The sequence below is a fragment of the Rhinolophus hipposideros genome, assembly GCF_964194185.1.
Source record: "Rhinolophus hipposideros genome assembly, chromosome: 15".
Taxonomy (NCBI): Eukaryota; Metazoa; Chordata; class Mammalia; order Chiroptera; family Rhinolophidae; genus Rhinolophus; species Rhinolophus hipposideros.
Window position 1 is genome coordinate 16,879,879 of NC_138061.1, and position 13,251 is coordinate 16,893,129.

General features: G+C 36.2%; 1 protein-coding gene across 4 annotated transcripts in view; it reads right to left on the bottom strand.

Annotated features, from left to right (window-relative positions):
- Window positions 1-2,716: 2,716 nt before the first annotated feature.
- MXI1 (MAX interactor 1, dimerization protein) overlaps window positions 2,717-13,251 on the bottom strand; it is a 72,171-nt gene continuing 61,636 nt past the window's right edge. For 3 of the 4 annotated variants that reach the window (XM_081074483.1, XM_081074480.1, XM_081074481.1), the window contains 3 exons: window positions 11,062-11,176; window positions 10,297-10,468; window positions 3,910-6,458 (listed from right to left, as the gene is read on the bottom strand). In XM_081074483.1, the coding sequence (XP_080930609.1) occupies window positions 6,295-6,458; window positions 10,297-10,468; window positions 11,062-11,176 (451 nt within the window). In that variant the 3' untranslated portion in view covers window positions 3,910-6,294. Of the gene's footprint in view, window positions 6,459-10,296; window positions 10,469-11,061; window positions 11,177-13,251 lie in introns of all 4 variants that reach the window. The other variant, XM_081074482.1, reaches the window with a different exon arrangement.

Consider the following 13,251-nt stretch of genomic DNA (forward strand, 5'->3'; position numbering starts at 1 on the left):
CACAGTTAACATGCTTTTTAAATTAACGTGTAGAAAGGCCATGGAAGAGCAAGGACTCGAGCCAGACTGCCATGTTGAATCCTGGCTCCCTCGTTTATTACCTGTGTGCATAACTCCTCTTTGCCTCAGTCTTCTCAGCTGTAGAATGAAAATAATAACCTGTTTCATTAAGTTGTAAGGATGAGTGGGTTAATATGTTAGGTGTTTGGTAGAGTACCTGGCATATGGTAAGCACTATAGAAGTGTTTGCTGTGTGCAGAGTGGTAATGGCGAATTATCTGATCTTTTTTTCCTTTGAATAATTCGTCTTATGCATAATAATACCTATTGTTTACAACTGTAGTCCCTAATTGTAAATGTAATCAAATTACCAAAGTTGTATTAAGTACATCCTAGTAAAGGTTTAAATCTTTATATTAGAATATCTTAGGACACATTTCTTAATGAGAATGGAATATAGGTTATAATAAAATCACCCCTAATGTCTGTTTAAAATTAAAGAGGGATTCCTGGATCAGGGTCTCATTCCAGACCTGTCTAGGCCAACGTCTGTCTGTTTTTGACAAACACCCCACAGGTGATGCTGATTTGCATCCCTGGCTGGGAACCATATTTTTGGTTAAATGTGAAAGCAGTTTGATTTTTGAAATGAAGGAAAAATTACCTTAGTAAGTGGCAGTTTTCTTATCCCAACTGGGAAGACTAGGCATCAAACAAATGAAATGCATCCATTTATTGTAACAACTCATTTTTTTTAATGCTTGTTTTTCCTACAAGGAATGGTGTGTGTGTGTGTATGTGTGTGTTGCCATTACAATGCAGTTTTAATGCTGAGTGTCTCAAAATAGCAAAGGAAAACCATCAGGTACGTAAAAGAAAATGTTTTGTGAATTGTGTGTCTAGATTTTAATTATAAAAAGTGAAAAATACCACTTGCAAATCCAGCCAAAAAATATTTTCAAAGCTTTTTTTCAAAACTTTTTGCCTCAATTTGGATATTAACTGAAATAGAAAGAAAGAAAATCTATTAAAACCAACAAGGTTTTTATATGTTAAAATGTTTAGTTTAAATATATCTGCTGATTTGTATTATACTACGAAGCAACCAATTACTATAAATGGTAATTTAAAAGTTCAACAATAAATGTGAACATTCTTTATATCTAGGATTTTTGAGTTGCAAGTTAAACTGAATTTTTACTGCAGTGGAGAGGAAGAGCATAGCAGACGAAACAACAGGTAATATTGTAATTTAAACAAAAACCCAAGCAATCCCCTTATAACTATGTTTTTTTTTTTAAAGCATGTCTGTGTATCGATATGTTTTTAAGAGGTTCAGAAACCAATATTGACATTATAAGAATATGTTTGGCCTAGCTGAAAATAAATAGTAAAAGAAAACATAAGATGGAAAGGTGTTAGATTTCTGTGAAGTTCTTCAATTGCCTTTTCTGCTCTTCAGCTTATGTATATAAAGGTGGTTCTTTTGTGGCCTTGAGTGGGGTAAAGCAGATCTGAGGAAAACACTGGGCTTGTGGTAGTTGACAGCTGAACTAGTTCAAAATAGTCAAATTTTGGGTACATATCTTTCAGTTCCCAGGAAATAAAAACGGGCAATTTATTTCCACCAAGCACCTCACCAATTCATTTTTATGAAACCAAGTAGACAAGTTACTGGAATTAAAATTATAATTTGTTTCTCCAGTTAGTCCTTTTTAAGAGCACAGCTAAAGAAACCATGGTTATATTCATAAAGAGAAAAGGTTTGCTTTTTAGAAGAGCTACTTTCTCAACTTGAGGCCAAAAATTATGGTTATTATTTTGCTGGCTCATGATTTCCCTTTCTTGGTGAAACTGATTTGCTTCCCCCGCTCCCTCCCCACCCCCCGCCCTTTCAAGCCCTGTACTCACTTTAGCAAGATGCAGTGAATTTCTGACCAGAGAAACAGAATTCAGGTTTGGAGGAAATGCTTGACTCTTTATGTCCATGGAAAACTAAGAATTGAAGTCTGAGATCTGCAGCTAGGCTAGTCTTTAACAGATGGTCATTTGTCCAATTGTTCATTGCTCAGAAGTATGTAGAAAGTAGGTTAAGTATCCCTTTGGTTCTTTTGCCCAGTTTTTATCCTCCAAAAGCACTGTCAGGTTTCGTTTACCTAGGTTTCAGAGTAAGAGTGATGAAGCTAATTTAGACAAAAACAATTAAATTTGTGGGCTTTTAAATACACTTTAGAGACATTTTATGGTTTTTGTTATGTTTTTACAATGCTATTCTGTGCCTTGGTGTGAAAATCTACAATATCCCAATTACTGCCCTACCAATAAAGACTTGAAGCATTCCTTCATAGAGCCAAGAGCTTGAGAAAATGGAAAACATTCCAAAATTTTAGGAAGTTAGCTGGCAATACTTTAAAAGAACTTTATATAAGCTATTTCCCCTAATTTATGATTGTATAAAAAGGTAAAACAGAACCAAGAAGTTGTCAGCCAGTACATATATTTTGGCCTAATCAGATGTATTCCACAAGAAAATTGATTACCTGCTACATCTGGTACATGGGCCAGGAAGTTTTTTTTTCTTGGCAAGGCCAGCACTAAATATTAACTCGGGCATTTAATCATTATGCAATGGTTACTTACGATCAGTGTATAACATACTCAAGCTCAGGTCAGACTTTTTTTTCCTTAAAGAAAAGACCAGGTAATCACTAAAACCGATGATACATCAATCTTATAAAGCATTTATTTAAAAAATTCTATAGGATATTAAAATTGACTTCTTACAAAGTATAACCTGCCATGAAATTTTGTGAAAATGAACCATTTTATTTAATAGAATAGTCTTTCTGCAAGACCCACAGTCAGAGTAACTAAAATTCAAGATTAAGGATGAAGAGATTTGAAGGTTGCATTCATCAAAGAGAGAAATACATACCTCTTAATTTCTTTTTGGTGCTACAAACTCCTAGAGGAGGGGGGATTTACATATATTGGTTTTAATCCTTAACAACCTTTTGAGATAGAGGTAGTATTTATCACTTTTTTTTCAGGAGGAAACAGTTTCCATGAAGAAATTAAGTAATTTGCCCAGGGTCCTTAGCAAATGCTAGGACTGGGATTTAAAGTGACTCAAACCCTTGTTCTTCCCACCTTATGCTGTTTTGGGGGGAGTATGGAATTTTTGAGGTATAAGGATCAAAGGAAAAAGGGCAGCTAGTTGCTCCTGCTTCAAGTGGAAGAAAACAAACTCACCAAAAACAATTTTCTCAAGAGAAATGACCCAGGTAGCAATGTGGCCTTAAGTTAGGAGCTTTGCCTCAATAAACCTTACTGCTTTTTAAAATCCTTTCATTATGCTAAAAGCTGTCACTGTCACAGGGACTAGAAAAGGCATTTATTTTTACGTGAGCTCATAACTATTAGAAATGAGTAACAATGACATCATCAGAATCTTCTTTGGTAATATGCACTGAAATAGGATTTACCTGTACCTGTTAATATATCACTCAGGCATTGTACATACAGGGTACCATAACAGATTAGTGGGGACTAAATAGGAAATTTCCCAGACTTGTTTTCAATTTAAACAGCATGTGTGGCCAAAGGGATTCCCTTAAGTTATTTGGAGAGCAGATAAGAATGACAAATGGCTTTGTCTCCTACTTGAAGCAGTTAAGATTATCACATACATTAAACTATCTACAGTTAGGTTATGTGGAGTTATCAGTCAAGAAGGCACCTGTTTAAATTACAGAACAGGAAATGGCAATGATTCAAATTGCCATTAATTCCGGACTACTGAAATAGGATCAACATAGACATTTAGGTGACAGATGCCTCTCAAGGTGTGGGTGCTCATTTATATTTTTTCCTAGAGAAAGGTGGTACAAAAATCACTCGGGTATTCTTCATTCACAATTTTTATTTCTTGCAATTAACTTTTGTATCTTCAAAGTCGATTTATCTTTTAAAAAATTAATACTTCTTACTCATCATACAATCCACCCCCCTCCCCCAAGGAAAACAAACCCAGGGAAGGAGTAATTCAGGGGGCAGTTGAAATAGGTACTCTAGGTTCATGACAAAGGCGACAAAGGCTTCTCAGCCTACCGTCCTATACATATACAACAAAATGGCAGCACCTCAAGTTCACCTGAATGAAGTTCCAAATTCCAGCCCTAGGCAGGTGATGCAAGTGAATGCCATGGGAATAACAAAATGGAGGCTTACTCACTGGCTTCCATTTCCTTTCCATGGCAGTTAGCAGTCTTCAAACTGTCTCACTTGGGAAAGTCAAAAGTAAGCAAATATATAGAGCAACATTTTGACCCATCCAGGAGTAATTTTAAATGAAACCAGAAATAATTTATCTGGGCCACAGAAATAAAATTTGTTTTATCATGTTTTTCATTAAGTCCCCAGCACCTGAAGTACCAAGTTCTAATAATGGGCTCCTAAAGGCATGCAGTTTTTCACACATCTACTTCAAAGAATTTCTTCCACTCAAACATAGCACAATCAAGGATAAAATATTTTTGGAGGCACAGGAAGAGCACAAGAACAAGTAAGTATATATATGCTGAGGCCTTGTGTGTGACCAAGATGGTAACATTTCATATATAGAAGCAGTGAAAGCTGTTAAAGTGCTACTTACAAAGGATAGTCTAACATTACACACAACTCAACTGCACTGCTAAATATGGTTGTCTTTATTTTCTTTTTCCTTGCCCAGCCCTCTCTAAACAAAATAAAACTACAGGACTGAAATTAACAACCCATTAAAATCAGCAATAAGTTACGAAAATCATAAAGCTTTTTTTTTTTTTAAGTAATTAAGGGTAGTTAAATTATTTAAAGTATACAGGTTCAAAGAGCCAGGGGTAGGGTCTCCAAGAAGGCTTCCTGGGGTAAGGGTAAGGGTAAGGGCAAGGGCCGGGGGGGAAACTAGGGAGGTTGAAAGACAAAGGGAACGTGTGACATCAAAGTGCAGGCTAGGAATTCCATTTAAAATAACATTTCTGAAAATATTGGTAAGAGCAACAATAGCACCTGCACGGTGGGACTGAGGAAGGAGAGAGACTGCCTGTAGGAAAACGGAAGCAAATCTTTACATTAAAATGAGACAAGTGCAGAACTTAACTATGTTAACTATGATAGTGTTTCTACTATAGATACCAGATGGTTAAAGGTGGTAAAAGGTAATGATTCTAAAAGAAAACAAAAACAGCATTGACCTTTTTTCTACCTAGCCCAGACCTCATTCATTTTTTGCACTATAAAGAGTGAGGTGTGAGGTGTGTTATTATCAAATGCTGCATCAAAATAGATGATTTTCCCCATGTTTTTCCACTATAAAAGACATCTATGTTTTTTATGGACAAGCTTTAAAAAGATGTCATTTTGGTTTTCAACACATACAAACAGTTATCAAAATCTGAAATAAAAATGCTGCCCTGGCTCAGACCTTGGCCTGCTAATCTGCGTGCACAACTCTTCTGGCCCACGCAGACATAGGCACGCGTAGCTTTTTCCTTCTGGCCCCTCAATTGGAACTCACAGGCTCTGTGTGGTAGAGGCAGCCATGCACCGACTGCCCCCATGCTGCCCAAGGGCCTAAGGGCTGCTAACTGGCGGTTGGGTGCCCTAGTGCTAACAATGCAGGATAAGGTTGGCTTGCTTAGCATGGAATCCAAAAGAAAGCTGAGCTGCATGATGATCCCTTTCAAAAGGCTTCATGGGAGTCTCTCCTTTTGCAGAGCATGAAATGAATTTTTTTTTTTTTAAATTAAAAGAATTGATCATCCACAGGCTTCACAAGGTGTCCCAGGCGGAGTTTTAACAGCTATCCAAGACTAATGCCTGATTTGTCTTGTCATTACTATAGGTTTGATTTTGTTTTTAGGACCATAAATAAAGCTCAAGAAGGGTTCATATCCCATCCTTAAATGTGTCTACTCAATGTAGTACGAGCAAACTAGAAAAGAAAAAAAAGTGGATAGAATTTCCAATGTCCTCTTTCAAATCAAATCAAGAAAATGACACACAAGATTTCTGCTGCCATTAGAAACTGTGATTTTCAAAAATGAGCATTAGGAATATTTGTTCTGCTGGGGAAGCTCTGCCCCACTTTTTGCTAAGTGTTTGCTTAAATAGAGGTCTTCTGATCCTTTTGTTCAAGTATAGTTTGGTTTAATTTTAAAGAGGAGACTGCATCATGAACCCAATTTAAGAGATTGTTTGGATTGAATTGGCCCAGTAAATATTTTGCCCTGCACTGTTATGTCATGCTGGGTTCTAGGAAGTGAACGAAAGTTTGACACTGGCACTGGAGTAACCCTCGTCACTCCCAATACTCTGCAGGCTGCTGTGGTCATCAATGTCACTGATGCTGGTGGTACTGATATTGTCCACTTCTCCATGGGAGAACTCTGTGCTTTCAACATCCACTTCAATCTCCTCTGCCAAAGGGAAACAAGGAAAAACATTAGTAATGTTGTATGCGTGCATTTTCAAAAACTAACAAGGCATGAGGAAAAGTGATTACTTTTTATAGTATAAAATAATTGTTATACAGGTTATTATCAGTGATGTCTGAAGAACAGAAGAATGCAAAGGATATATTTTTGCAAAAGGAAATGTCTGGTGTACAGTGGTGGTCTCAATTTAGGCAGCAAGTTTACTAAAGCTTTTGACGCCAGTCTGTCTGGACCTCCCACCAAAAGCATTCGGCTTATTTGGGAATTAGTGCTTAATATTAAAAGATCCCAACCCCGAGTGGTTTAACAACATCTGTTTTCCATTAAACTAGAAACTAATTCTCACTGCTGTTTATTAATCAGAGTTGACTTAAAAGTGGAAAAAGGATAAACTTAATATAGGCAAACTAGAAAATTTGTCCGTCCAGGTCTTTGGTGCTATATCATTCTACAGATACTTCTACAGTTTTCTAGGATTCGTCATAAAGATCTTTGATTATTGAGTAACCAAAACAAACTGGTCATTACAAAGTGGACTTTCTGGGATTTGTCTTCAGTTTAATTTTCTTGCATCAAATATAGCTTGAAATGAGGGCCTAACGCTTAGTGAGATCTACAGTAAAAATTATAATAAAGGCATTTTAATGGTGGTACCTTACTTCAAAAATCAAACATGATTAAAAAAGACCCTAAATACATTCGACCCAGCTATTGACAGGTATTTTGCTAAATACTACATATACAATCACCAATAATAAAAAGCAATACACATTTAAAACGATAAAAGACAGTTAAAAATTGTTTTCCCCTAACAGAATGAACTCAAGGTTCTTCAGTTCTCTTAAACAAACTCAAAGCCTGATGTTTCCTATTTGGCACTGACTTTAAGGGTTCACACTGATCACAATTGCTTTAGGAAAAGTGGATTCTTGCTGAGCCCAAGAAGACAGAGTAAGTTATTTCAAAGAGTATAATTTTCAAAAGGGCTTGATGCTTCTTCAAAAAGTTTTAGAGATCTGTTTTTAAAATGTAGGCAGCTATCCAAACAAGCTGTACAAATAATCCTATGAATTCATAACTATTTGTTTCATACTCATAATGCTTCACAGGGTATTTAGTGTTTCCCAGTATCACAAACACGCATCCAAGCTACAAATGGGAAATAAAATGAAACACCTTACCTAACAGAGCATGCTCTCAACTCAATCAAAACAAAGTAAAATGATAAATTGCTTTAGCAAATGGACTAGCGATGTTACTAAAAAATACTGGAAAAGAGGGCTGCCAGATAAGAACAGACCTAGATCAGCTACTAGCACACTGGGAGTACTAAAAAAATGAGAACTCTAATGATGAAGATACACCCTCTCTAAAATTTGGAGGTGGGTAGGTACAAGGAGGCAATAACAGCAGGAAGAGTAGTTCACATAGCTAGTAAGCAGCAGATTAGGACTAGGCTCCTCCTAATTCCGGGGTATTTCTGCTACACCTCACTGTCTCTCATCTCACAAACGTAGCATGTCCTAGAGGTTCTTGCTGTTGCCCCTGGCAAACTTCTGTTCTCCAAAACTGAGAGCCACAAATAAACATTTACATAAGCAAAACATCAACAAAAATAACAAACCCAAGGACTCTTGTGTTAAAAGGATTCAAAAACCAATTTAAAAATCTCCTACGGAATACAGGAAATTTGAGTATTAAAAAGAAAAAGAATGACATACAATGTATACGAACAGACTGAAAACATGAGTTCATAAAATAAAAACAAACAGCAAAATAAAAAACCCTGTTACTTCTGGAGGCTGCTAAGGCACCAAGTTATTCAGAAAATTGATAAAGCAAAAACAACAAAAACAAGCATTTACCCTATCTTCCCTGTATGGACTTTATTTCAGAGTAACCAAAAACTTGAGGAAATATTCTTTATAGATGAAAAAGTTAATAAAGAATGACAGAATTAGAAAATGACTATTTTGTAACACCTAATGAAATAATAATTGGGGCAACAATCAATGATTACTAAAACCATTAAATGAAAGGTTGATACATTTGTATGAATGTATCAAGATGACATAACCTGAACCCACTGACCAGGGTTTTCACTAGAGGGACAACTAGACATAATATTGACACAATAGGAAGTATACAGCACCACCTATTAAGTATTCTTGCCTCAAAAAAAGAACCTGAATTTAATCAAGCCACTAGATCTACCAACCAGTTTGTAGGAAAATGAGAACAGAAGAACATGTTAAATGACACCATGAGGTTTCAATCAGCCAAATCTAAAACGTGTGAAATTCTGTAAGAAAAACGGCACAGTTTCCACAACAAATAGCATTGGAAAAAAAAAAGTGGGAAGGGAAAATGTTATAGATTAAAAGTATCTTAAAAGGTACAAACAAATGCAATGTGGACTCTGGATTCTAACTTAATGGTAAAATGCCATTTTTGAGAAAATCTATCAGAAACTGGGTATCAGATGACATCAAGTAAGATCTGATTTTATTAGTTTTGTGGGATATTATAGTATTATGGTTTTGTTTTTAAAAGTCCTATTTATTAAAGATACATAACTGAAGTATTTAGGGACAACAATGGTCATGTTATCTGGGATTTAAAAACATTCCAAAAAAAATAGTGAGGATGAGGGTGGTGGAGATAAAACAAGAAATGACAGAATGTTGACAGCTGTCCAAACTGGGTGACGGATACATGAGAGTTCATTATTCTATTCTGCTTTTGTGTATGTTTGAAAATTTCCATAATAAAAAGTCGAGAAATTCTGCAAAAATTTCTTTTTTGTTTTAGAATCGTGAGCTCTATTTTCCCCAAATGTAAAGCTAAAACTCACCAGAGGTATTGCTGCATAAATTATGTAATCACTATGCTGTACACCTGAAAGTGATATAAAACACTAGAATATCAACTGTAACAGAAAAAATAATGTTTTAAAAATCACCAGAATTTACCTCTGGGATCTTTTATTGTGGTGTGAAGTAGTGGGAGCTACAGAAGAATAGATCAGTGAAATTGAAATAATTTCTTTTTTGGTTAATTTTTGTTTTTAAATTCTGCCAAAGATAAATGTTCTGGGACAGACGGAAAGAGAAATGAGGGGTGTGGTACTTTAAAATACACATATAAAGATTAACATCAACAGTAATAAAACATCCACATCATGGATCTTCTTGATATAATAAATTGAGAAGAGCACATCTTCCTCCTGATATTTCTTCCCCCAAATGTATAACTTCAATCTAATAAGAAAACATCAGACAAACCCAAATTGAGGGACACTGTTTAACAAGCTAATGTTCTTCAAAAGTGTCATCATGGTCATGAAAGAGAGACTGAGGAACTATCAAATGCTATGTAGAATCCTGCACTTATCCTGTATCAGACAAAGGACATTGAGTAGGAAAGCTGGTGAAATTTGAATAAGGTCTATAAGTTAATAATATTGCATGAATGTTAATTTCCTGGTTTCAATAATTGTATTATGCTTATGTAAGACGTTAACCTTAGGGGAACCTGGGTGAAGGGTATACAAGAACTCTACAGTTTTCTACAGAAAATTTACAACTTTTCTCTAAGTCTAAAATTGTTTCAAAGTAGGAAATTAAAAATACATATATAATCAAGAAAAAAGTTCCATAGTTCATATAGGCGTTACTAGACAATGTTGTGATTGCATAAAATCTAGAAGGTTAGAGTGATGGACAAAAAGAATGCAGATACAGTGCCTCCCAACCTACCCTCTCCTGAATGCAGACACAGGGGTGGTAGTGTTTCGTTGGGGAAGAAGCACACTGCCTACCTCGCTCTGAATCAGAACGATCTGAAGAAATAGTTGATCCAATGCTGTCCATTCGTATCCGTTCCATCTCCTGAGGACCCTGCAGCTGTTCCAGTCGCCGCTTTAAAAATCTTTGTTCTCGTTCCAAGTTCTCTAGCTGGTGCTGGCTCTTCCTTTCAGCCTCTTCAAGTTTCTAAAATGATATTTAAATTTGTGTATAGTCCAATACAAACAGTAAAACTGACTGCTACCTAACATCTCAAAAGACTTCTTCTTTGGCAGACACGAATGAACATACAAGTACATAATGTGTACATATGAAAACATACATAAATACATATTTTTAAACACTGAAAATAGTTCTTTCTTCACTTGTTTAGTGCATGTAATGAATGCTACGTTACTAGGACAGCATGGTATTCTCAAAATCTGTAAAGTTATCTCCACGAAACAGAAACTTTCTCTGCAGTGTCGTTTGATGGAAAAATACTGAGGGACACAGCCAAACAAAGTCATCTCCACCAGAGGGCACAACTGCCTTCCTCTGGGTATTGTTATTTTCCTAGTATTCCCAACTCTAAATGGCCACGCTGTCAGAACAATTTCGTTTAATCAGGTTGCGTTGCTCCTATCAGATTAGCTGGTAAATTTTTAGAAAGATTTCTCTTGAGTCAGTTATTAAGGAGGACATGGTGAGCTAGTTGATGTATGTGAGTAGGAATCATTGTTTCTAATGACACCAGGACGGAGAGAATCATGTGCAAATGTGAAAGTAAAAATGCTCACCTTGATGTGTGCTTTGGCTTTGTTGAGCAAACCAAGTGTTGTGTGCCTGGTGCAGTCTGGTCCTAGCGGAATCAGAACTTTTAAGCGTTCTAAACACAGGCGCAGATGAGCTCGTCTAAGAAAGACAAAAAAGTCAAAATCAGCACAGTCTGAATATTCCACTAGAAACATCAGAAACCTATTTTTAAGACAAGTAATAACTTGCACATTATTCAGTCTATATCCAATTATGCCGCTAATTCTTCTGTTTCAGAGTGTCTGCAAGTGCAGGCATGCCTACTGATTTCCAGTCTCAGCCATTTCTGTTGTACTCTACAGATACTGGTCACTTCACATTATTATCCCCAGTGGTAACCCATCAGAGAGAATTTAATTTTTAACCCACCCCATAAACTATCTTAACTGTATTAACGTGGAAGTAGGAAAGCATACTAGGGCAATGATACTTGATTCTGAATGCCTAAAACTGCAGGCTAGAGTACGGGTTTTCAGCTGGGGTACTCCAAGGAGTATAAAATACTCACAAATTTCCATTTCCTCCCTTCCACCTTTTACTTACACACACACACACACACACACACACACACACACACACACACACAGAGCCATCCTACGTATCAGATTGAACCATATGAAATTTCTGGTATTCAACCATTGCTCACAAAAATGGCAACTTCATCTGATTCAACACAATAGCAAAATTCTGTGACCAGCTAGGACAGGATTAAGGCAAAATATACAGCTCTGTTGTCAATTCCAGCCACTGAAACCACAACCCATAAAACAATCCCCTGCTTCCTAATAATCTAAGTGTACCAGCTCCTTAGATTTTAATTTTTATTTCTGTCTCTCTCCCTCTCCTCTCTCTTACCACCTACTTCTAATTTTCTACACATGGGAAAAAGCCAGGTGAAAACTCCTTTACTAAAAGTCACTGCATTCTTTAATTCACCCATCCTGTGGGCAAGTTAGGGAAAATGTCTCCTGAAAATTCTAGCAGAGAGACATGGATTTACCTTCCCTGTACCCTAAAGGAAATATGATCACCATGATGAGAGTTCTGGGTACATAATTCCAACCTAAAACAATGCTAGTCCACATCTTTGGTTCTGTGCTTCATAAGGCATAACATAATTCAGCAGTTAATAACACACCTGAAAAGAAAATCCAGGAATGTGTTCATATTTTATCCCTACTCCTTAACTATTATTGAACATCTAGCAACTGTCTCAAATGTACCAGGCAAAACACATCCTCCATTTTCTCCTCAAAGAAGGCCAAAATTGTTTTATTAGCCCACTCACCAAACTATGCTTTCTCTGTCTTAATACACAAGAAATAATGTTAAGCCAAATTCTCAAATGCTAGCAGTTTGAAAGAAGGATGGCAAGCAAGGATGATTAAAGATAGTGAAGTCAGAGATGTGGCTGATGAATTGTCAAGATTCCTCCAGTACCCACTATCCCAGCTATAAGTTAAAGGTCTGTTAGTATTTCCATTCCAAATCTCTCTAGTTCAATAACTCAAATCTAATAATTAGCTCCAGGCTAATTATTAGCTCCAGGCTGAAACCTGACATACCTGATATGGATAAAGGAATTTTTTTTATTTTCCCTAAATTGAAGGTATACCAATGAATTCCCCTTCATGTGATTTAATAAAGTCACTCTCCTCCCCTGCTGTGCTACCCAAAATTATAGACCCGTTAGCAAAATGTTCATTTTTAACTGGAAAACCTCTTAGGTGAGGACTCTCACATGATCACAGAGTGCTCTTGCTGAGCAGACTTAAAAAAAAAAATCCATAGTAAAAAGTGCCTTTAAACTCTTCATTAGGATTATTACAGCATATGCCTAACAACTGCACTCATATATAACTGGAGGGTGGAGAGACTGGTAGTTCTCTTGCTAATAATTAGAGATTCCCAAGGGGGCTCAGGATTCAGTCATCTAAAAAAGTTAATAAAGCAACTAACTAGTAAAGTTGACAAGTATGTTGCCACAAGAATAACTTGTCAATTTTGTTTAAATTATTTTAAACAAGAAATTGAGAAATTCAGTGAATATATAGGAAATATCTTTAAGAAACTTCAGAATGATTCCTTACTATAAGGAAAAAATGGGTGGGTCAATTTTCTGTTTTGTGAGACCTAAGTTAAAGTCATATTAAAATCTGGGCAGAAATCAACTA